Source organism: Myotis lucifugus, unplaced genomic scaffold (assembly GCF_000147115.1).
Source record: "Myotis lucifugus unplaced genomic scaffold, Myoluc2.0 scaffold_85, whole genome shotgun sequence".
NCBI classification, from domain to species: Eukaryota; Metazoa; Chordata; class Mammalia; order Chiroptera; family Vespertilionidae; genus Myotis; species Myotis lucifugus.
In genome coordinates, this window is record NW_005871133.1 from 3,323,945 (window position 1) to 3,348,922 (window position 24,978).

Here is a 24,978-nt window from a genome sequence, read left to right on the forward strand (position 1 = left end):
AGGGTTTCTGAATAACCAGTGTCCATATTGCAGCATAAGCAAAGTTGCTAAATCACCTAGGTATCTGTTAAAAAGTGGCAGATTCACAGGTCCCACCATCTCAGATCAACAATTCCATCTCTGGGTCTGTGTTCCAGGAAGGAGCGCTTTAACAAGTTCCCCAGGTGATTCTGATGCCCTCTAAGGTGTAAGAATCATCAGGCTGGTGTGGTTCAGTGGTTGAGCGTCAACCTATGAACCAGAAGGTTACCATTCGATTTCTGGTCAGGGCACATGGGGGCGTGCAGGAGGCAGCAGATGAATGATTCTCTCTTATCATTAATGTTTCCATTTCTCTCTCCCTCTCCATTCCTCTCTGAAATCAATAAAAATATATATATTTTTAAAAAAATACAATCAATTAAAAAAAAAAGTGTGAGAATCACTGGGTTAGGATACCAGAAGCCCTGCGCATTCCAGTAGACAAAGTTAATTGTAGAGCTCCACCTTGTGGCCTAAAGGTTAGAAAGCAGCTTTACCAGAATCTCTGGTTCCCCCACATAGTTCTAATTGACAGGCTTTCAAAGCCCAGCAAGAACTCTTACAACCTCCTCTAATGGTTTATTCCTTAGAGGCATTTTGATCCATGCAATTACACTAAGAATTTAGGCCCAGAAACATTATAGAAAGATAGTTTTGAAAATGTAGACTATTTTGGGATTAGTAAAACACTGTGTATTCATTTCAATATTTACTGAGTACCCATAACATTCTAAGCACTATGCTAGGCACTAGAGATTGAAGATGAATAAAACATGATCCTGTCCTTAAAAATCCACAGAAAAACATGACAAGTAAGAGTACTGATGAGGACAAGTGCCTCCTTTCTAAGAAGCAATTATTGGGCACTGGGAAGGAAATCAATAACATAATACTGGTATAGCTAATATAAGACACTAGAGGCCTGGTGCACAAAAATTTGTGCACTCGGGGGTCCCTCAGCCCAGTCTGTGCCCTCTTGCAGTCTGGGACCCCTCGGGGGATGTCCACCTGCTGGCTTAGGCCCACTCCCTGGGGGGATCGGGCCTAAGCTGGCAGTCAGACATCCCTCTGGCAGCCCGGGAGCCCTCAGGGGATGTCCACTTGCCAGTGGGGAGCAGGCCTAAGCTGCAGTCCGACATCCTTAGCGCTGATGAGGCGGAAGAGGCTCCCGCCACCACGGCTGTGCTGGCAGCCGTTAGCCTGGCTAGTGGCTGAGCAGAGCTCCCCCTGTGGGAGTGCACTGACCACCAGGGGGCAGCTCCTGCAGTGAGCGTCTGCCCCCTAGTGGTCAGTGTGTGTCATAGTGACCAGTCATTCCCAGTCATTCTGCTGTTAGGGTCAATTTGCATATTACCCTTTAAAAATATATATATATATATATATTTTATTGATATTTTACAGAGAGGAAGGGAGAGGAATAGAGAGTTAGAAACATCGATGAGAGAGAAACATCAATCAGCTGCCTCCTGCACACCCCCTACTGGGGATGTGCCCGCAACGAAGGTACATGCCCTTGACTGGAATCGAACCTGGGACCCTTCAGTCTGCAGGCCGTCGCTCTATCCACTGAGCCAAACCAGGTAGGGCATTACCCTTTTATTATATAGGATAATCATATTCAAGATAACCAATGATGGCAAAAGCAGTGACTGAGACATGCAACATGAATGCCACAGATCATAAGTGCTTTACAGAGGCTGTAAATAGAGCAATCCCTTCCTGTAGAACAGGGTGGGGAACATCGGCCCACAAAATCATTTGGTCTGGCCCTGCCAAGGCATTAGGGGTGAGTTAATTAAATGTTTGAGCAAATATAGTAGACTAACTTTTAAGCTGATAATTTTGCATGGTCCGAAAATGATGTTATAAATATCCAAATGGCCCTTGGCAGAAAAAAGGTTCCCCACCCCTGCTCTAGAAGGGAAAGCTTCATTCATTCAACACATACTCTGTGCCAAAATTGTGCTTGGTGCTAAGGCAGTGGTTCTCAACCTTGGTTGCACATTAGAATCACCTGGGAATCTTTTTAAAATCGTGAGGCCCAGAAATCAGGATTTTAAAAAAGATTCCCAGGTGATTCTAATGTGCAGCCAAAGTTGAGAACCACTGTGCTAAGCATCCAGTGGGCAAAGGAAGCTTTATGAGCAGGGAGGTCTTAGCAAAGATGTTTTCCCTGGTGCCTTGACGGGTAACTAGGGCATAAATAGGCAAAGAAAAATGGAGAAATTCTATGTGTGTTTGTACGTGGAGGAGAAATAAGGCGGAAGGGACACTGGCACCAGAAAAGAGGCAGACTGCTTGTTTAAGGAGTTGTATTTTATCCTGTAAAGTAGGACATGATGCAGTCATTCCAAAGGAACATGCTCTTGGAGCATCATCCCACGTAATAGGTTCTGGAGACATGGCCATGAACCAAGATAACGAGAAGCCACTAAAGCTACTGAGTAGGGTAATGGCAAAAGTGATGTTTAAAGATCTGTGCTATATTCCAGAAGAAAGAGGCAAGAAGCCAGGAGTAATTACCTTACGGAAAGAGTGATATGGGCCTAAAATGGGGCAGGGACTTTAAGAACTGAAAATAGTGGCCAGGCACTAACACAAAGCAAGGCAGGTTATGGCAGAAAGAAGAAGGGACAGAAGAGTCAAATGGGACTCTGGGATTTCAGCCAGGTTGATTATAAGAGTGATGGCAACATTAAAAAAAAAAGTTAAGAAAGGAATACACTTTTAGAAGAAAAAAAAACTTATTACAGGTTTCAGTGGGTGAAACACTTGCCTGAGTATTGTGTATGTACACATAGACAGTAAAAAGGAGTTAAGTGGAAAAAGATATAGAAAGGAATGGTTAACCAGAAGACATATCCCTGATTAGAGCTAACCATCCTGACAACTACACACCAACAACCCCAGCGTTTTTCTTGCAGGCTTCTATGATTCTGTCCAAATTGCTGGGTCCTCCTGACTTCACTCTTCTCTCCCTCTTCTGCTCCTTCAAGTTGCTCCCTAAAGAGCAGGTGGTGTTGCTATAACTGGAATTGTATGGAAGAAGATAAATACCCACTTGAATATACTAGGATGCTTTTAAAAATGTACGCTAAGATATAACATGATATAAAGTGCATTAATTCTAAGCATATAGCTTAATAAATTTTTACATAAATATACACTCATGAGCCCTAACCGGTTTGGCTCAGTGGATAGAGCGTCGGCCTGCGGACTCAAGGGTCCCAGGTTCGATTCTGGTCAAGGGCATGTACCTTGGTTGCGGGCACATCCCCAGTAGGGGGTGTGCAGGAGGCAGCTGATCAATGTTTCTCTCTCATCGATGTTTCTAATTCTCTATCCCTCTCCCGTCCTCTCTGTAAAAAATCAATAAAATATATTTAAAAAAAAAAAAATATATATATATATATATATACTCATGAAACTACCACGGATATAGAAGCACAGAAGTTTCCCTTATGCCTTCCTAATACCCTACCCAGAGGTAACCACTATTCTGAGTTCCATAACCTGTCTATCCTTAACAGCACATACATGGAATCACATGCTCTTTTGTATATGGCTTCATTCATTCAACATTAGGCTATAAGAGTCATCCATGTTAATGTGTGTTTCTATTCATTCTTTTTCATGTCTGTGTCATAGTCTGTTGTATGGTTCTTCTGCAGTTTACCTATCCATTTCTTCTTTGATGAACATTTAGGTTCTATACCTAAGAGTAGAGTAAGATTGCATGGAGTCATGTGTAGCTTTAGTCAATATTGACAAATAGTTTCCCCAAGTGGTTGTACCAATTTACACTCACCTAAAATGCATGAGCGTTTCAGTTGCTCCATTCCCTTGGCAACACTTGGTATGTTCAGTCTCTAATTTTAACCATTTAGGGTGTATAGTAGTAATTCATTGTGGTTTTAATTTGCACTTCCCTCATCCTATATAATAAAAGCCTAATATGCTAAGTGTCCAGTCGTCTGTTCAACCAATCAAAGCATAATATGCTAATGTTATGCTAAGGCTGCTCAACCGCTTGCTATGATGTGCACTGACCACCAGGGGGCAGACGCTCCGACTGGTAGGTCAGTTTGCAGCTGGGGTCCGGCTGATTGGGATTGAGTGAGATGGGGCCAGACATGCCCTGGAGCCCTCCCGTGGTCCCTCCCCAGCTGGCCAACCTCCCACATCCCTCCTTGGCCCCGATCGTGCACTGGTGGGATCCCTCAGCCTGGCCTGCACCTCTCACAATCCGGGACCCCTCGGGGGATGTCAGAGAGCCAGTTTCAGCCCGATCCCGCAGGCCAGGCCAAGGGACCCCACTGGTGCATGAATTCATGCAACGGGCCTCTAGTGAGTAATGAAGCTGAGTTCCTTTCAAGTGCTTGTTTGTTATTTGGATATCTTCTTTTGTGAGGGGCCTATTCAACATTTATACTCATTTAAAAAATTTAGTTTTGTGTATTTTACTTACTGATTTGTATTTCTTTATATATTATGGATATGAATTTTTGCTCAATACATGGTTTTTGAATATTTCCCCCTAGATTATGGCTTGGTCTTTAGCTCATCTTTTCACTTAATGGTATCTTTGATGAACAGAAGTTCTTAATTTGAATAAAATCCAATTTATTAATTTTTCTCCCCATTATTTTTCTTTTGGGATCCTGTTTACAAAAATTTAAGAAATCTTTGTCTAACCTGATGGCCTTGCATTCTGAGAGGAAGGAGGCCAGGTCATTCTTAAAGTTTCAACAAACACCAGAGCATGAGTGCCTTTTCCAGCCTTTCAAGTTACACCCTGGGCTCTATTTTACATGGAATAGTATGAGCAACCTCGAATGCAATGTGGCAGAGAGTGTCTGGCTTGTTCAGAAGGCAAGGAGTTACACTTAATTTGGTTTCTAAAGAAGTAGGATTGACACAGGTCCTGCAGGACAGACATTTAATTAACCTGAGGCCTCCAAAGCCAGGCCAGGTCCTAAGAGCAACTTCTTTCTGATAGTAGGAACTGACGCTCATTGCCCATTTTCAGATGTGTCATTCATACATGTAAAAGCATCATCTCATGAGTTAAGTCTTTACAGGAATTCTTGGCTTGCCCTAGTTTTATTATTGAGTGGGAAAGAACCATTCTCTTTATTATTCTTGTCAAAGCAAGACACTGTTACCTGTCACAGAACTAATAGTTCCTAACAAAAACTGACAGGAACTAAAGATATGAGAAGGGAGAGAGGTAGTAAGTGAGCAGACAGCTAAAACAGGGAATGAAAAGGGTGAGACAAGTAGAGTAACAGGGGGAAACGTCATTTTTCCTGAACACTCTAGTGCAGCGGTTCTCAACCTGTTGGTCGTGACCCCTGTGGGGGTCGAACAACCCTTTTACAGGGGTCGCCTAAGACCATCGGAAAACACATATATCATTACATATTGTTTTTGTGATTAATCACTATGCTTTAATTATGTTCAATTTGTAACAATGAAAATACATCCTGCATATCAGATATTTACATTACAATTCATAACAGTAGCAAAATTACAGTTATGAAGTAGCAAAGAAAATAATTTTATGGTTGGGGGTCACCACAACGTGAGGAACTGTATTAAAGGGTCGGGGCATTAGGAAGGTAGAGAACCACTGCTCTAGATATTAGAAGATCCCAGTTCTGAAAACTGTTCAGAGACCACTGCAACAGTCCAAGCAAGATATAACTGGGATGTGGGCAGTGACAGCAGAAAGAATCCAAATGAAACAAGTGAAACCTTTCCAAACATGCAATGTATACTTGTACATGTGAAGTTTTCTCTTATCCAGTCACTTACACTCAAAGTCTTCCCCCACCCCCCTCCTTGGCCTACTCATTACCACTAAAACTGCTAAAGCAGACTTTTGCCAGGCAAGTAATGTAAATGAGAAAAGCACACTTGGATTCAGACATCAAGAAGTGGTGAGATCTGTAACACATCCTAAAGGTTTAAAGAGGAATTCATGACTTAGCTTCAGCAGACTGCTGTCATGTGAGAATAAAGATCCAATGGTAACAGATCTTTTAACTTTTTAGAGAGATGTTAGAAATTGTGATTTTTCTGTGTAACTTTCTAAACATTATTACATCGTGTTGGACAAACAAAATATCTCTGTGGGTTGACTCTGGCCTACAGGGCAATTAGTTTACAATCTCTGTTCTAAAGCTTTGCAGCAAGATAAATAGCATGTGCAGGTTTTCAGGCTTAGAAGAGCAAGAAACTGGGAAAGCCAGCATGCAGACAGGGACTGGGCCAGGAGACAGTAAAAAGAAATTTAACTTTTAGAGGTAGAAAGTCTAAAGGACTTAGAGTTGGACCAACTTCAAAGTTGAACAGGTCTGTATTAAAAAACCTAAGAGGAATTCTTACGAAGTTCTATTGCAAGGAGGTCCAGATGAAGAAAAACTAGAATGTACAGGGACTCTAACTGATTAAAAAAGGGTGGGAATATGATACACACACATACACACACACACATTATTTTACCTCTCTGTGTATTGATTTTCTTAACATTAAAATAGGAATAAATATATATTGTGACATATTTATGCATTTCAGTTCTCTATTATATGGTTTGAAACTTTGCTATTTTTTCATATCACTTCATATTTTTTAAACAATTTTTAGTAATTTCTTCCTCAATACTTCAATTGTCCTTTCGTTCTTTTATTTTTCTCTTTCATGGATGCCATGTTCTTTGGAAGCTTGTTTAGACTAAGTTAATGGCCTTTTAGGCTTCCTCCATGTGAATAGTTCACTTTTTGAATAAGAATTATATGTCACAGGGGCGGGCACCAGGACTTTAGAGATGCTTAGGTGGGGCATGGCCAAAAAAAAGATTGGAAACCACTGCCCTAAACTATGAAGCTCTTCAGCCTTGCTGAGCTAGATCTGTACAATGAGGAAGTCAGATCAAATGATAACTAAACTCCCTTCTAGAGCTGACATTTTTATTCTACCAGGAAACCCTCTAATCAGCTTATTTCAGAGCAGTAGTAACAAAAACATTACCCTGCTCACACTTCTATGGTTTACCAAGCTAAAGTAGGGAAGTACAGCTTAGGCTTGGGGTAGGTCAGAGAAACCATTCCAGTATGGAATAATCCGTAGGTTAAGCCAGAGGGGGTAAATAGTGTTCGGTGTGAGGCCTCCTTATTGATCCTTGGTGATTACATTTGTTTCCAGGAAGCCTTCCAAATAGGCCCAGAATTTATTCACATGCCCAACCTTTTACAAGCTAGAAATCACTTATTAGCGTGCTAAGGAACCACAATAAGCTCTAAATCTAGAATCTTTACAACACCAGTGACTCTTATCCTCTTGGGGGTCAAGGGTCTCTATGAGAACCTAGTAAATTCTCTTTCCCCATCCTTAGGGGGGAAAATGTCATGTGTGCCCATTCAGATACACAAGCACACACATTTTACCTGCAATTATAAGGGGTTCACAAATTCCCTAAAATCTTTCCCTAGACATTTTTTTTCTCTTTTCACTCTTCACCTGAGGATATGCTTAGAGAGAGAGGGAGGGAGGGAGGGAGGGAGGGAGGGAGGGAGGGAGGGAGGGAGGGAGGGAGGGATAGAGAAAAAAAAACTGGTTTCCTCCTATATATGCCAGGACCGAGGATCAAACCTGCAACCTAGGCATGTGCCCTGATGAGGAACCAAACCTGCAACCCTTTGGTGTACAGGATGACGCTCCAACCAACAGAGCCACCAGGCCAGGGCAAAAATCTTTCCCTAGACTTTAAGAATCCCTGAAATAGACCTATCCGGTTCCAGCTTATCCTCCCAGGGGATTCCGAATTGCCCCAAGATCTGGGTTGGACTTTCAAGGTAGCTGTGTTTAGGAGACAAAACATGTATTGCAACTCAACATAATGAATCCTGCATGGAAAAGACAAAAGGCCCTTTCTTCTTCCCCCTACACCAACATGTACTGAGAGAATTCAAACGAAAAAGATCTGTAATTTAATCCCAAAATACCAGTGGATGAAGAACAGGGCCGCAAGAGTATGTCATGCCCCTTTTCTGCTTCATACCCATAAATTCACACAGAATCTCAGAAGAGTTTAAAGAAACAGGTAAAAACATCCCAGTCCTCACAGCACTGTGCTCCTCTGTTCATAAGAAAGGAATCTATCAAGATTGCCAATTAGCCTTATTAGATGACTTTTCTCCCATATGGGCTTTGAAAACTATAGATACCAAAGAAACCATATAACCTCACCCATTACTGAAGAAACGATCAAAACAAGATAATATCCCCCCAACCCACCCCATAGATTAGCAACAGTTTAAGTATTGGTGAGTCTAGAGAAACATGTGGTCTTATGCACAATTGGTGGCCTTATAAAACAGTACAGTCTTTGGTGGTGGTGGGACAACTTGACAATTTCATGAACAATGTGGAAACACACACCCTTTGATAAAGCTACTCCCTACAGATATTTCTGCAAAAGTAGGCCAAGTAGATGTGCAAGCAGGTGCAATGCAGCATTGTCTATAACAAAAGCCCTGATTGTTGGGTCTATCATATAAATGGAATATCGTGTAGCCATTAAAAGAATGTACTAGGTCTGTAAGTGCTAATATAAGTAAAGCTTCAATATATATTATTAATTGGGGGGGGGGGGTGTTGAGAACAATGGGCATTATTACATGATTCTTTTAGTCTACATTTTTTAAAGGACACACATACATGCCAGTATATGAAGTAAATTATGTTCCAGAAAGATACATAAGAAACGATTCACTGTGGTTACCTTCAGAGAGAGTGACTTCAGACCAGGATGTACAAACATTGGAAACATATAAGTAAAAGAGATAAAAAAGCAAAAGCTCTCAGCCATCTGGGGAAAACTGGGCTGAAGACAGACGGCAGGACTGAAGGGAGGTTCTCACTACTACATCATTTATATGCCTAGAATTGACCTTTCCAGAGTCCAGACTCCTCCTCAGCAAGGGGTGTGCTTTCTCACACTGCCGGTCCCTTGGGAACATGGCTCCCCTGACTGCAGAGATATTAGTTCACGTTAGATGTCCAACTGAGATCAACTGCCAAATAGGTTCTCACAACCTTTGTTGGCTGATCACATTACCTGAGAGTTGAAGTGGAGAAAGAGGCTCATCTCTGAGGTTTTCGAATATCCCAGAGTCCCACTCCTTCCTTTGAATTGGCTGTGGCCAACAACCTGGGCTCCACAGGGTTAAACATGACACTGTGAAAGGCTGATGGATAGTTTGCCAGGCAAAAAGGCTCTGTGAAGAAAGAAACTACTATCAGTCCATTTCAAGCACATTTGGGCCAGGGGCAGGAAGACAAGCGGGAACGTTAATACGAGTAAGAGCACACCCTTTAATAACCACACCAATGGGCTAGAACCCCAACTTGGTCACCCTTACTCACAAGGTTCCCACAAGTCCTAGCACACACTTTCTGCACATAGAAAAAAGCAACTTAAATACATATAAACAAACTTTAAGCTATAATATTCAAAAATACATATAGTCCCTATTCAGATTCTGTGATACAACAGAAACAGTCACTGTAAATAGTAAGTAAGCTGTTTTACAGTAAGTAAAACTGAATTCCACATGAGCTGAAAAAATTCACGACCAATTAACTGCTAAGATTATTATACCTTAATCCAAATTTATGAGTTTTAAAAATTAAAAGTTTTGCCCTGGCTGGAGTGGCTGTTGGTTGAGCGTCGTCCCATGCATTGCAAGATCATTGGTACAATTCCCAGTCAGGGCACAGGCCCAGGTTTCGGGTTCAGTCCCCAGTCCCCAGGGTACATGTGGGAGGCAACTGATCAGTGTTTCTCTCTCTCTCTCTCTCTCTCTCCTCCCTTCCCCTCTCTCTAAAAATCAATAAGAACATATTTTTTAAAAAGTTTTAAAACTATAAAAAAATTTAGTGAAACTAAAAGAAAACAAAAACAAAAAACAAAAAAAAATTTAGTGAAGACAATGTAAAACAACGAGAAAAATGAAGACAATATGCCGGGAGCCGGTCCATCCTTGCTGTTTCAAGGGACCTGGCATATATGGCATACTGTTCTTAATATGTTTGCTCACCTTCTTGGCGCTATGTGTTTTAACCAAGGTCACCTCTCCGAGAAAGGTTATTTCCCCAGGTGGGGATTTTTCCCTGAGGTTAGGGAGGGGATACAACCCCTTAATTAAGTGCCAGGCGGGTAGTTAAGCTACATAATCTTTACTCCCTGGAATGGAGATAAGAAACGCCCTAACCTTTGTAATAGAAATTGACAGGATTAAAATCGGCTGGTATAAATATGGATGTAACAAGACAATAAACATCAGATCCTCATCACATCCTCATCAGAACCTCATCAGATCCTAACCAGAACCTCGCCAGAGAACATGGCAAAAGATCCTGGACAGAACCTGGCTACAGAACTTCACTGGAGAACCTAGACAGAACATGGCAAAAGAACCTGCATAGAACCTGGCTAAAGAACCTGGTGACTGAACCTGGCTGGAGAACATGGAGAACCTGGCTGGAGAACCTAGCGAGAGAACATGGCACCAGAACTTGGTTGGAGATCCTGACCAGAACTTCGCTGGAGATCCTAGCCAGAACTTCGCTGGAGATCCTGGAGGGAGAACCTCGCTATGCTGATGAACTGAACCCAGTTTCCATGTCATTCATTCTTCGCCGACTCCGTCCACACCTTTGGGGATCCCTGGACCCGTTGGGGTTGGACCCCAACAACAATAGTACAGTTTTCCCTCCTGATCAACTTCACCTAGAAATCATGCAGACCTCTGCATATATTAGCTGGCTCCAAGTGAGGAAGGAATTACTTGCTACCTGGGAAGATACACTCCTGTGGAAGTTGTTTAGAAGCAATAGAAAGTATTCCGTCTGTAATTTCCATATGTGACACTTCACAGGGGTGGGGGTGGGGTGGAAGGGAATCAGTCATCTCAGCCAGCAGGTGGTTCAGACAAAGGAAAATTTCACCTCCCAAGCTGCTGCTTGCAGCTACCTTACTTGCCTGACCCTAAGAACAAGCTTCAATAATGGGCATTTAACATTCCCAGCATGTTAAATGCTCAGAATATAGAATAATAAAAATACCCAGATCCTGCCAGACATGCAGGAAAATAACTCTATGTACACAGGTGTAATCATGACAAAGCAGCACCAAGAGTGGGGTAGGGATGGCACTGGAGGAAAGAGCCTTTGAAGCCAGGCACAGTACAGAGAGAAATCTCTCTGCAGGAAATGAGCTGAAAAGATGCATCCCCAAAAAACTCTAGAGAACTTCAACATTCATGTCTTCATTGTACACTCCAGAGACTCAAAGAAAACATTAGGAGGAACTCACCCAGATAATCCCCTGTAAACAGTGTATGTAACATCATCTTAAGTTTTTATACACAGTGAAGGTGAGGTTCTCTAGTTCTTTCAGCAAAATAACAAGCCCCTGAAATTAGGATTCAAGAAAGTGCCTAACACCCTCTTCTCCGTAAATAACAAAGAATGTGTGCACGCCAGAGCCACACATAGAGCTGGCAGTGCTTGCTAAGCTCCACAATGAAGCACCACATCTTCTGTTCCTTGAGGCGACTAAACACCAAGATACTGCAGTGTTTACTATGGGTACAAGGGTTTGTGGTTGGAAACGACTGGCAAGGGGCTTCACTTCTGACTACTTAGGGGTAAGGTGGGACCTCAGAAACACATATCTATTCCCCTATGTGAGAGTTTCCTCCTCCTTTAAATCACTCCTACCCAGGTTACTCAGGTCAGAAACTGGATCTGCAATGAACTTGATATCAAACCCTTCAACACAATCCAACAGCATTTTGCAAGTAACCTACCTCCATGGGGAGACTCCCGGATGTCCCAGATGAGAACCCGGCCATCATCGGAGGAGCTGGCAAAAATGTTGTCATTCACTGGGCTTACGGACAAGCCATATACTGCATCTTCGTGAGCAAACACGTCCAAGGTCTCGCTGCTGAGAGACAGAGAACAGAGAGAGGCATAAAGGCACACATATACACATACACACAAACAGCCAGACTCCCAGCCCTCTACTCTAGTTCCTAGGGTAGGATTCCCTTTCATTTCCAGGAGAAAGTCAATTTAACTAAACCCAAAGAGTATTATATTTCCTTTAAAAGTAGGTATTCAAGCCCTAGCAGGTTTGGCTCCATGGATAGAGCATCAGCCTGTGGAATGAAGGGTCTCAGGATCAATTCCAGTCAAGGGCTCCCATACTTAGGTTGCAAACTCAATCCGTAACCTTGGTTGGGGCACCTGTGGGAGGCCACCATCGATGTGTCTCTTTCACATCAATGTTTTTCTCTCTCTCTGTCTTTCCCCCTCCCTTCCATTCTCTCTAGAAATCAATGGAAAAATGTCCTCAGGTGAGGATTAACAATAATAATAATAATAATAAAAGTAGGTATTCAACTTTCAGGTGAAAAAAAAAGTACATTAAAGAGACTTTTTATAGATTTCATACTAAGTTGCTTTTGGTGCTAAATGAGCATATTTAAAAGTGACTCAACAGATGAGTTTCGTGTTTTCACTTACTACAGAATGCATCTGCTTGTGTACAGATTTGGGGGTGCTGCTTGATTTCCAAAAAGCAAAGGAAAGCTTTAAAGCAGCCAGATCTGATGTCAGCTGGGTAAAAGAGGGATATACTGGCAGTCTGGCACAGTGGATAAGAGCTCTTGGCCAGGTTGCCTAAGTTCAGATCCTAGGCCAGGGGTGGGCAAACTTTTTGACTCGAGGGCCACAATGGGTTCTTAAACTGGACTGGAGGGCCGGAACAAAAGCATGGATGGAGTGTTTGTGTGAACTAATATAAATTCAAAGTAAACATCATTACATAAAAGGGTACGGTCTTTTTTATTCATTTCAAACGGGCCGGATCCGGCCCGCGGCCCGAAGTTTGCCCACGGCTGTCCTAGGCACTACATGACCTTATATTTCCTCATTTGTAATTGAGACCATAATAGTATAGCCTCATAGAATTATTGTAAGGATTAAATTTATTAGTTTTTAAAAAAAATATTTTTTTTTATTGATTTCAAGGAGGAAAGGAGAGAGAAAGAGAGAGAGAAACATCAATGATGAGAGAGAATCATTGATCAGCTCCTCCTGCTTGCCCCCTACTGGAGATCAAGCCCACAACCCAGGCATGTGCCCTTGACCGGAATCAAACCTGAGACCCTTCAGTCCACAGACTGACGCTCTATCCACTGAGTCAAACCAGCTAGGGCAGGATTAAATTTATTAATACATACAAAGCACTCATAAATATTAGCCATTATTATTATTATTATTACTATAAATTATTATGTTTCCTTCCCTTCTAACTATCCTTTTAAGTTTTCTTCTGAAACCTGTATTTCATACCAACTTTGCAAATCTTTTTCTCTTTTTAATCAACCATTTATTTCAAAACTATTACAAGAATCTTCTTCAAAAAAAGGACACCTGATTTCATGTTTGTTTGTTTGTTTTTTCTCACAAAACAAAAACTACTGTGGTGTAAAGAAATATTTGCCTCTCTTCATATGAAAAACAGAATCAATCACCTTCTCATATCAACAATTTATTTACCTTTCAACATCATGGAGGATAACTTGCTCATCATTTCCTGTAAGGGGAAAAAAGCAGACATTTGATCATTCCTACAAAGTGATCCCTATCCATATTATAATTTAGTATTTTAAGATTTTCAGTGAAAATTAAATGTGAAGAAAGTTAATGTTAGTACAAATTAGAAGTGTTAATTAGAAAAATACTTATAAAAATAATTTAAGAATAGGGCATTCTTTAGAGCCTTTCAAAACACATAATAGCAACTAACTGTAAGTTTCCAAAATGTTTTATCCAGTGGACAATGTAAAAAAAAAAAAAAAAAAAGCTGTGGCTATTAAGGAAAAAAGTAAATGATCAAAGGCAAATCAATTCAAGCTAGCTTTTTAAAGTTTATTTTTTTAAGCAAACACTCATTAACTGTGAGACCTTGAATAGTATTTGTGACTTTTCGATGCCTGTTTTTTATCTGCAAAATGTGTAATAATTGTACCTACTTCATAGGTTTATTGTGAGGATAAGAGCACATTTGTAAAAGCATTCAGAATCCCCAACAGATGTTTGCTACTATTCACATCCTCATCTATAGCATTAAAATTTGATGACTATATGATTCTAAATAATGAAAAAGTTTTTATCCACAACTTTTGTCTCTTGCATTTTTTATACCATCAAGAAATCTAAAAACACTACATTCATGATTATGTGTAATGCTACCTTCAAAAAGATTATATAGCAAAAAATTAATAACCTAAATATGAAAAGACAGAAAGTAAAAAACTTCCCATTTTGTGCTGAAAGCACAACCAAAAGTAAAATTAGCAGTGACCCTGACCATCTTAAATCCCTGGCTATAAACTCTCTTGTGGGTGCATATCAAGTGAATCAAACCCATACTAATTAATGCCTTTTAGGTAACAGGCACAGCCAAGGTGCTGGGGATATAAGAAAACTGCCCAGCCCTTGAGGAACTCACAGTCCAACTGAACAAATAATTAACAGTGTACAAGACAGGATATCTTGTATCAATATGCTTCAAATGGGGACACAGATAAAGAAGCAATTATTTCCTTCATGAACAGGGTGAAAGTACATGGCAGAAGGGAATGTTCTTATGGGGAAGGAGACATTTGAACAGAAACTCAAATTATTCAAAACTCTTACTAATGAGAGACTTAAGGAAACTAGTGGGAACTGGACAAATAATCATGACCCATGGAGGAATAGCATGAGCAAAAGGCACAAAGGCACCTAAGATAGCAAATGGTTTAGTGCAGTGGTCGGCAAACTCATTAGTCAACAGAGCCAAATATCAACAGTACAAGGACTGAAATTTCTTTTGAGAGCCAAATTTTTTAAACTTAAACTATATAGGTAGGTACATTGTTATTAACTTAATTAGGGTACTCCTAAGCTGGCCTTTGCTAAAAACGTCCTCAATCTGATTGAGGTAGGTTCGCTGAGGTCGACCCCTTCCAACTCTCCCATCCACACTCGTCTTGTATACTTGTTTCGTCTATCTCCTTTCCGAAAACCGACTTCTGTGCATGGGCCACGAAGTTTCAATCGCACTGTACGTGTGCGCCCGCACGTGGTATTTTGTGAAAGAGCGGTTTGCCAACCACTGGTTTAGTGGACTAGAGTACAAGATGCAAGGGGGAGATTAGGCCAGAGAGGGAAACTAGGGTTTAGACATTATGCTATGAACACTATAGAGTCAAAGAGATTCACATAGTTAAACCTTTATTGTTAAACTCATAGACATAGGTAGCAGTATGGTGATTATCAAAGGGAAAGAAGGGTTGAGGAGGTAGAAGGTATAGGAGGGGATAAATGGTGATGAAGAAGACTTGACTTGGGGTAGTGAACACACAATACAATATACAGATGATGTATATTGTACACCTGAAACCTATATAATTTTATTAACCAATGTCACCCCAATAAATTCAATTAAAAAAACCCTTTATTTTTGAAAGAAAATTTGTATCAGCAATGAATTAGAAGAAGGGTTAAAGACGGAAAGCAGAAATGACAGAAGGACATTGCAATAGTCCAGGCCAAAGATGAGGACCTGAATCAGGGCAGTGGGTATAGGAAGAGAACAGAAACTAAAGAATGAATTGAGAGGCTTTCAAGTCTAGCCGTTGACTAACTGAATGTGTAAATGAAAGAAAGGCATGTTTGAGAATGACTTCAAGGTTTCTATTAAGCTGAACTATGTAAAATTGTCATTTCTGTAAGTTGAAAATGCTTCAATGTCAACAGTTTTTTTTTCCTTTTTAAAAATATATTTTTATTGATTTCGGAGAGGAAGGGAGAGGGAGGGAGAGAAACATCAATGATGAGAGAGAATCATCAATGGGCTGCCTCTGGATACCCCTTATTGGGGATTGAGCAACCTGGGCATGTGCCCTCACCGGGAAGCGAACCATGACCTCCTGATTCATAGGTCAACATTCAACCACTGAGCCAAACGGGCCAGGCAGCAGTTGCTTAAAGTTAAACCTAACAGCATAAATAATTGGGTGAATGGGGATAATAACTGAGAAAGGAAATCCAGGGAATGAGAGAATACTTGTGCTGGAGAGGATAACTAATAATCTTGGTTTTAGATTTGCATTTAAATTGCTTCTGGAACACATAGGGAAGTCTGCAGTGCAGGAGAGAGGTCAGGGCTAGAAATGTGCTGGTCAGAAAAGGGTATGGTTGATGGAAACCTTCACCCAGAGGCTGGCTTGTGCTCCAATGGTACCCTAGCACAATGTTTTTCATGGGTCAGATGATTGACTTGAGCCACAAACTTTAAAATCTTTAAAAGTGAAATAGAACAGAATAAAAAACAAACAAACTAGAGTGCATCATACATAGTAAGATTAAGTACTGTTTCAAATATGTGTGTGTGTGTTTCTGTGTAGCAGATTGCAATGTAAAAAGTTTTCTACCAAAAAAGAAAGAAATAATGAGAGCAAAAGAACAGAAGGAAAGGAGAGAAGGCAGAAGAGAGGAAGGAAGAGAGGGAGGGAGAGAGGAGAGAAAAGAAGGAAGGTAGGGAGGGATGAATGGATTACTCTAGTACACATGTCTAAATTACTGTAATGCAGAGAAGACAAGCTATGGAAAACTAGGAATTCCACAGAACAATAAAGGAAAATAGGAGTAATTTTAGCATTCCTTTATGTAAATTATCGGCCCCAGGGAAACTTCCCAATGTGGAAAGCTCCTTTCTTCTCACCTCCAGAGAATACTTTGGTGTTCCCACTGTTGAAAGCCAGGCAGAAAATGTTAGAATGATGCTCTCCTTTAAGCTGTATGGGCTTGACTCTGGAGTGGATAGCTTGTTCCATGTGCCATAGCAGAACCCGGCGATCATCTCCTCCTTAACAGGGGAGTAAGAATTCAGGGTTAAAACAGCCGCTATTTTAAGGCTGACACTTGGTTTTGCCAGCCTTGAATCCCATTCTTTCCAAAACTGCATCTCCTCAACCCCGAGAGATTCTGATGGGGCACATAAACCCAGGACTCTACCCCCTTAATCATCAATAGACATTGCCCCTAAGCCACTCACTTTTCCCCGGGAATTAAATCTTGAACAGCATACAGAAATGGAAAGATATAAGTAGATACTGAAACCCTCAAATTCACCCTGTTCCTGACTTTCCAGAGAACATAAATATTTCTTCATTTACTACCTAAATTCCTTCCACTAATATCTTTTTGGGGGGGGGAGGTGGAGGGAGTCTAACTGAACCTTAGTTGGTTTCTAGTGCTTGCAACAAAAGACCTTAAATATTTGTAGCACCCTAGTTTTCAAAGCACTCTCTTTGATGTGATCTCATTGACTGTGGACACCATACAAATGACAACTAAGGAACTGCCTGTCACAGTAGCAGAACCTAGACAGAACCCAGGTCTCATGAAGCTCAGTCCAGCTCTTTCCTCTGCATAACTAATTCTCAATAGTCTGAATTAGATGAGCAATATTACACTGTGCGAGCCAGCTCCTAGAGAATAAGAATATATATACTGAGTGGCCAGATTATTATGACCATCTGACGTGTGTAGGCAAATTAGCTATAATTTTGCACTGAGGTTGCTAGAGGGCCAGACCATTATAAATAGGGAAGCAGGTTGTTTACCAAGACAGTAGAAGGGATTTTTTTCTGAAGATATGGGTAAACAACGCAATTTAACAGCCTTTGAACGTGGGATATGTATATAGTACTAGAGGCCTGTTGCACAAAGAGATTTGTGCAATAGGCCTTCCCTTCCCTTGGCTGCTGGCACCGGTTTGCCTCTGGCACCCGGGACCCAGGCCTTCGCTCTGGTCGGGCTCCGGCCGGAGCTGGCCCTGGAGCGGTCAGGCTTCGCTAAGCCACTTGGAGCCTACGTATGCAAATTAACCGCCATCTTTGTTGGGTTAATTTGCATGCTCTCCTGATTGGCTGGTTAGCGTAGCGAAGGTATGGTCAATTGATATGTTTGTCTATTATTAGGTAAGATAGCCTATATATTCTTTATATTTGCAGACACATTAAAAATGTCTGGAAGGATGAACTACAGACTGTTAACAATGGTGTTAACAGAGGTTACCACTTCAGAGAATAAGATTAAAAAAGAGGTAGCGGACAGATTAGAGGGTTTTTACTTTTACTTATATATTTGGCACTGACGTTTGACTTTTTATTACAATCCTATATTATATTCCTAATAAAATTTTAGGTTACAATAGGAGCAAACACAGGCAGCAAATCACAGGAAGCTCTATACCTCTGCCTCCCCTCCTCCATTCAATAAAACAGACACAAATTATAGCACATCCACTCCACGCGGAGGCGTACCACACAGCCCGTAAATCACTAGATCTTTTTCTTTTGTAAGGTGAATTTTTTTTTAACCCTCACCCGAGGAAATGTTTTCATTGATTTTAGAGAGGAAGGGAGGGAGAGATGGAGGGAGAAGAGGGAGCGAGGGAGCGGGAGAAGAAGAGGGAGAGAGAGAGAGGAACACTGACCAGTTGCCTCCCATGCAAGGAGCTTGCTTGCCCTATGCTCTCATATTGGGGATCGAGCTGCAACCCAGGCATATGCCCTGAAAGGGACTTGAACCCACAACCTCTTGATCCACGGGATGACGCCCAACCAGAGCCACACTGGCCAGGGCTAAAAGTGAATTTAAATTTTTTTAAATTTATTATTTACTTCAGAGAACAGAGAGGTCAGGGTGAATGGCAGGGGGAGGCTGCATTTAGAAGCCACTGACCTTGGTTTAGATGTGGGAATTCATTCCAGATGAAAATTCCTTCCTAATTCACTGTCTTCTGTTCTATTCTACTGCATTTTATTTTTTTTTAAATATATTTTATTGATTTTTTACAGAGAGGAAGGGAGAGAGATAGAGAGTCAGAAACATCGATGAGAGAGAAACATCGATCAGCTGCCTCCTGCACATCTCCCACTGGGGATGTGCCCGCAACCCAGGTACATGCCCTTGACCGGAATCGAACCCGGGACCCTTCAGTCCGCAGGTCGACGCTCTATCCACTGAGCCAAACCGGTTTCGGCAATTCTACTGCATTTTAAAATAATGTGCAGCGCCTTCCCATTTACTATTTTATTTAATTTCCTGAACAATTTTGTTAGTGAATTGAGAAGTTGGTCACATCTTTTTTCCCTTTTGACCAAAAACGGAAACCTACAGAGGATAAAGTGACTTTGCTAAGACAAATATCTGTTCAACTCCCTACTTTTGGTTCTTTTGGGTATATAATATTGAGAAACTTTTATGTTTTAATTTATACTTTCCTGTACTACTTGACTTTTTGCCATGAACATATTTCCTTTGATACTAATTAAAATACATTGGTCAAATCATACTCATTCTTCCTCCCCTAAAAAAAACTTCAGTTCCTTTGTTTCTTGAGTTCCTTCTTTCTTCCATTGTTGGTCAAAATCAAGTTCTGTCTCCTCCTTGAAAGTATTTCATTGTCTACCAGATGCTCCCTAAGTATAGTCCACAGTATTCTTTGTTTATAATTTACCCATTTAAAGTATGAGTTCTCTGGCCTGGGGTAAGGTTATCTAAATTCTGTATCTCTTACAAGTTAAGATAATTAAAACAAAGGTTTCAGTTTTTGTTGTTTTATTTTAATGAAAAATGACACAAAGTAGTTTGTTGTTTGTTTTACCCTGTGGGGACTTTAGTTCTACATAGTCTCTTATTGTGTTCCCCAACACTGAGGCCACAGGTCAGAGACCTATTATTGCTTTTGCTACTATGTATCTTATACTAATTAGAGAACTATTTATTTGTGCCCAAGTCTCTGTCAAAAGTACAAAATTAACAGATAGAGGCTTGTACATTTCTTCTTTTACTCATGCTTCTAAACCAGGGGTGGGCAAACTTTTTGACTCGAGGGCCACAATGGGTTCTTAAACTGGACCGGAGGGCCGGAACAAAAGCATGGATGGAGTGTTTGTGTGAACTAATATAAATTCAAAGTAAACATCATTACATAAAAGGGTACGGTCTTTTTTTTTTTTTTTTAGTTTTATTCATTTCAAACGGGCCGGATCCGGCCTGCGGGCCGTAGTTTGCCCACGGCTGTTCTAAACTAATCTCCCTGAGCCTGAGTTTCACCAAATATAAAATGAGGATCATAATAGCTCTACCCTCATAGGTTTATAGATTATAAAGCCAAACACCAGAGAGTTAAGTTGCCAAGGTCACACAGTAAGTGAAGCGCTTAAGCTAAGATTTAAAAGCAAGCAGTTAAGACTCCATACTTCCCCCTCTTAACCAGTATACTGGAGGGTCTAACTTATAGAACAACAACAAAAACCACCCCATAACTGACAAAGCATATTCATCTGACAGACAACTGCCTTGGTAGCAAACTCAAAAATGTGTAGGTGAGAATAAAACAAGGGACCACAGCAACAGAAACAGAAGCCAATTTAACTGGAGTAATCAGAGGGTCCAGGGGTAGATAACCTTTATATTTAAAGAGTACAAGTTTCCAAAAAGTTTATGAGTTATAAGCAGAAACTATGCAGGCCCTCACACCATACTGTAACAAAAGAAATTATTTAACATTCTTATTTTACAGCCCAGAAAAGCTGAGGAACAAAAGGAAAGAATTTGCTTTGGGTTTCCTCCTCAGAGTCAGCCAAGCACAAGACAGAACTGAGAAAGCACTCTGAATCACATGCTCCAGCAGCACAACACCGTCTGAAGAGCAAAAACCCCCAAACATTTAAATGTCCATCAACAGAAGCCTGGTTACAATTATTGTTCAGTGAAATAAGCCAAACACAAAAGGACAAGCACTGTGTGATTCCATTTATATGAGGTACCTAGAGTAGTCAAATTCATGGTGACAAAGTAGAATGGGGGCCCGGCTGGTGTGGCTCGTTGGTTGAGCACCAACCTATGAACCAGGAGGTCACGGTTCAATTCCCAATCAGGGCACATGCCCAGGTTGTCTCCTGCTCACCCTCCACTTGATCCCCAGTGGGGGGCGTGCAGGAGGCAGCTGATCAATGATTCTCTCTCATCATTGATGTTTCTATCTCTTTCTCCCTCTCTGAAGTATATATACACACATACATATATATTTATTTTTTTATTATTATGTTTTAAGAATAAGGGTGGATTCCTGGGCCTGGGGTGAGGGGCAATGTGGAGTTGTTTAATGGGTATAGAGTTTCAGTTTTATAAGATGAAGAAGTTCTGGAGACGGATGGTGGTAATGGCTGCACAACAATGTGAATTACTTAATGCCATTGAACAGTACACTTAAAAATAGCTAAAAGGGCCTCAGCTGGTGAGTCTCGGTTGGGCATCATCCCATGCACCAAAAGATTGCCGGTTCAATTCCAGGTCAGGGCACATGCCTGCGTTGAGGGTTTGATCCCCAGTTGGGGGGCATGTAGGAGGCAGCTTATCGATGAGATAAATACAAGCTCTGAAATAAAAGTATCTGAATTCATATCCTGATTTCACCATGCACATGTCCTTGGGTGAGTTTTTCTACTTCTCTAGCCTCAATGTTATGACTGTTAAATAAATACCAACAACTATCTTCCAGGCTTATTGTGCAAATTGAGATAATATATATCTACCTATATATATAAAAGCTTAATATGCAAATAGACCGAACAGTGGAACAACCAAACAACCGGTCCCTATGATGTGTGCTGACCACCAGGGGGCGCACGTGGAACATGGTGGGCATCAGCTGCAACGGGATGGTGGAGCAGGTGAGCGGGACCGCCAGACCAAAGCGGGGCACTGGTCACGGTCATTGGGGCGAGTCTCTGGTAGTTACTGAAAATTCTTTGCTCCAGCACACTGCAGTCCCGCCGGGCGCTCACACTCACTGCCAGCGCTGGAGCCACCACTTGCATGCACTGCTGGCGCCCGAGCCACTGCTCGCACACCCTGCCAGCTCCTGGCACCGGCCCCGATCACCCGGCGCCGTCAGCAGGTGCATCGACTGCCAGCCCTGATCGCCCCTCAGGGCTTCTCCACCTCCCTTTGCTCCTGAGGGGTGATCAGGGCCAGCAGCTGCCTCCTGCACCACTGCTGGAGCTGGCCCCAATCGCTCTGTGCCATCAGCAGGTGCGAGCAGGGCTGGCGCTGTCAGCACGTGGGACTGGCAATGGCAGGAACAGGGCTGCCAGCAGACAGGGGCCGGGGGCTGTAGTGGGAGGGGCCAGGTGGAGGCACAGAGGATGGGCCGAGATCTGCCCCTGCGTCCACTGCAGGCTTGCGGCCCACAGTTCCTTTCAAAGTGCACGAATTCGTGCACTGGGCCCCTAGTCTATCTATATAAAGAGCCAGGGTCCGTAACATCCACAATGACCAAAGGCTCAACTGAACACCTAGGCTGCGTGCCCAACAGGCTCTGGTGAGTAGGGACTTGTGGCAGTGGGGACGGAGCCGGGGGAGGCAGGGCAGGCACTCACACTCACTCACAACTGCACACATGCACAGACACACACAGCACCCACCAGCTCAGTCTTTTCTCCCTTTCTTTCCCTCCCTCCCAGCTCGCTCTTGGAGCCTCTCTCAGAATGAGGCCCCAGGGCGGGCAGAGGGTGGAGCTGCCCCCACTAGCCCTGCCCCCTCCCAGCCGGGAAAGAGGAAGAGGGAGAGAGGGAGGCAGGGAGGCCTGGAGGGCTGCTGAGAAAAACAAAGAGAGACAGAGACTGGGATGGAGAGATGGAAACAAAATAGCAATATTAAAATATTTCCTCTAATTAATTCCCTTTTAATGTGCACAAATTTCGTGGATCGGGCCTCTAGTATGTATATAAAAGCCTAAGCGACCATTAAAACCAGCTGGCTGGCTGGTAGCTATGATGTGCACTGACCACCAGGGGGCAGATGCTCAACGCAGGAGTGGAAACCACAGGCATGGAAACATGGAACAGACTGATGATTCTCAGAGGGAAGAGGGAAGGGGAGAGGGCGGGAAGAGATTAACCAAATATCTTATATGCACAGGCATGGAAACATGGAACAGACTGACGAATTCGTGCCCCGGTGGGGTCCCTCGGCCTGGCCTGCAGGGATCAGGCTGAAACCAATTCTCCGACATCCCTGGAGGGGTCCCGGATTAGGAGAGGGCCTCTAGTATATTTATAAAAGCACTTAGCCTATGCCGAAACCGGTTTGGCTCAGTGGATAGAGTGTCGACCTGCGGACTGAAGGGTCCCGGGTTCGATTCCGGTCAAGGGCATGTACGTTGGTTGCGGGCGCACCCCCAGTAGGAGATGTGCAGGAGGCAGCTGGTCGATGATTCTCTCTCATCGATGTTTCTAACTCTCTGTCCCTCTCCCTTCCTCTCTGTAAAAAAATCAATAAAATATATTTAAAAAAATAAATAAATAAATAAATAAAATAAAAAAAAGCACTTAGCCTAGTATGTACATGTGAGGAATACACACTCCTAAAAACATCCTAGTTTCTCTTTAAGTATCACCCATGACTTTGTCCTAATCTTTCATACTCTTGTTTTAGGTAGCATAAGAATATGAATAGCATGATATATATATTTTTAAAAATATATTTTATTGCTTTTTTACAGAGAGGAAGGGAGAGGGATAGAGAGTTAGACACATCAATGAGAGAGAAACATTGATCAGCTGCCTCCTGCACAGCCCCTACTGGGGATGTGCTTGCAACCAAGGTACATGCCCTTGACCAGAATCGAACCCGGGACCCTTGAGTCCGCAGGCCGATGCTCTATCCACTGAGCCAAACCGGTTAGGGCTAGCATGATATATTTTAATAAAACAAAAATATACCAAATTTATACATGGAAGGACAGATCCAAAATAATTAACAGAGGTTATCTCTTATGAGTAGCAATTTTCCTGATATAGGCCCTGGACAGGATACAATGCTGCCATAATATCATGCTTTAGAACAGTTGTTCTCAGAGTGTTCCATGAACTCTAGAAGAACTGCAAAGTTGAAACTATTTTCATAATAACACTAAAATGTTATTTGCCTTTTTCACTGTGTTGACATCGCATTGATGGTGCAAAAGCAATGGTGGTTTGTAAAACTACTGGTGTCTCAGCGCTAATGAAGGCAGTACAGCAAACTGTGCTAGTCATCAGGGTATCCTTAAGTGCCATATGCTGGCAGTAAAAAACAAATGTCAATTTTACTCAGGTCCTTGATGAAGCATAAAAATAATTTTATCACATTTCAACCAGAGTTCACCTCTTAATACTCTATATGATGAAATGGGAATTATACACATAAAGCACTTCCACTAAATAGTGAAGAAGAATGGTTATTTTGTGGAAAAACATGTGTATGATAGTTTGCATTGTGAGCTGACTCACATGGTTGCTTTTTTCATGAAATACCATTTTTACTTAAAACAACTGACAAACTATGGTTATTCAGACTTGAGTATTTGGCAGATATTTTCTCAAAAACGAACAAGATGAACCTGTCACTTTAAGGAAAACAACTGGTAGTATTTGTTAGCCAATGATAACATTCAGAAAACCTGTATTCACAACAGCAAGAGCTGTTGATGGTGACAGAAACAAATATAATTTCTTTTCGAAAGGAAGGAAGGAAGGAAGGAAGGAAGGAAGGAAGGAAGGAAGGAAGGAAGGAAGGAAGAAAAGCAATGTTTTTATTGATTTCAAAGAGAGGAAGGGGTTGGGAAAGAGAGAGAAACATCAATGATGAAAGAGAAACATCCATTGGCTGCCTCCTACACACCCCCTATTGGAGATCGAACCCGAAACCCAGGCATGTACCCTGACCGGGAATGAAACCATGACCTCTTGGTTCACGGGTCAACACTCAACC

General features: G+C 41.9%; 1 protein-coding gene across 3 annotated transcripts in view; it reads right to left on the minus strand.

The window, feature by feature from the left end:
- DCAF5 (DDB1 and CUL4 associated factor 5) overlaps nucleotides 1-24,978 on the minus strand; it is an 87,440-nt gene that overhangs the window by 58,524 nt on the left and 3,938 nt on the right. For 2 of the 3 annotated variants that reach the window (XM_023755864.1, XM_014457824.2), the window contains exons 2-5: nucleotides 16,871-17,014; nucleotides 13,657-13,693; nucleotides 11,898-12,037; nucleotides 9,173-9,302 (exon numbers count right to left, since the gene is read on the minus strand). In XM_023755864.1, coding sequence (XP_023611632.1) covers nucleotides 9,173-9,302; nucleotides 11,898-12,037; nucleotides 13,657-13,693; nucleotides 16,871-16,982 — 419 coding nt within the window. In that variant the 5' untranslated portion in view covers nucleotides 16,983-17,014. Of the gene's footprint in view, nucleotides 1-9,142; nucleotides 9,303-11,897; nucleotides 12,038-13,656; nucleotides 13,694-16,870; nucleotides 17,015-24,978 lie in introns of those variants that run through there. The other variant, XM_014457825.2, reaches the window with a different exon arrangement.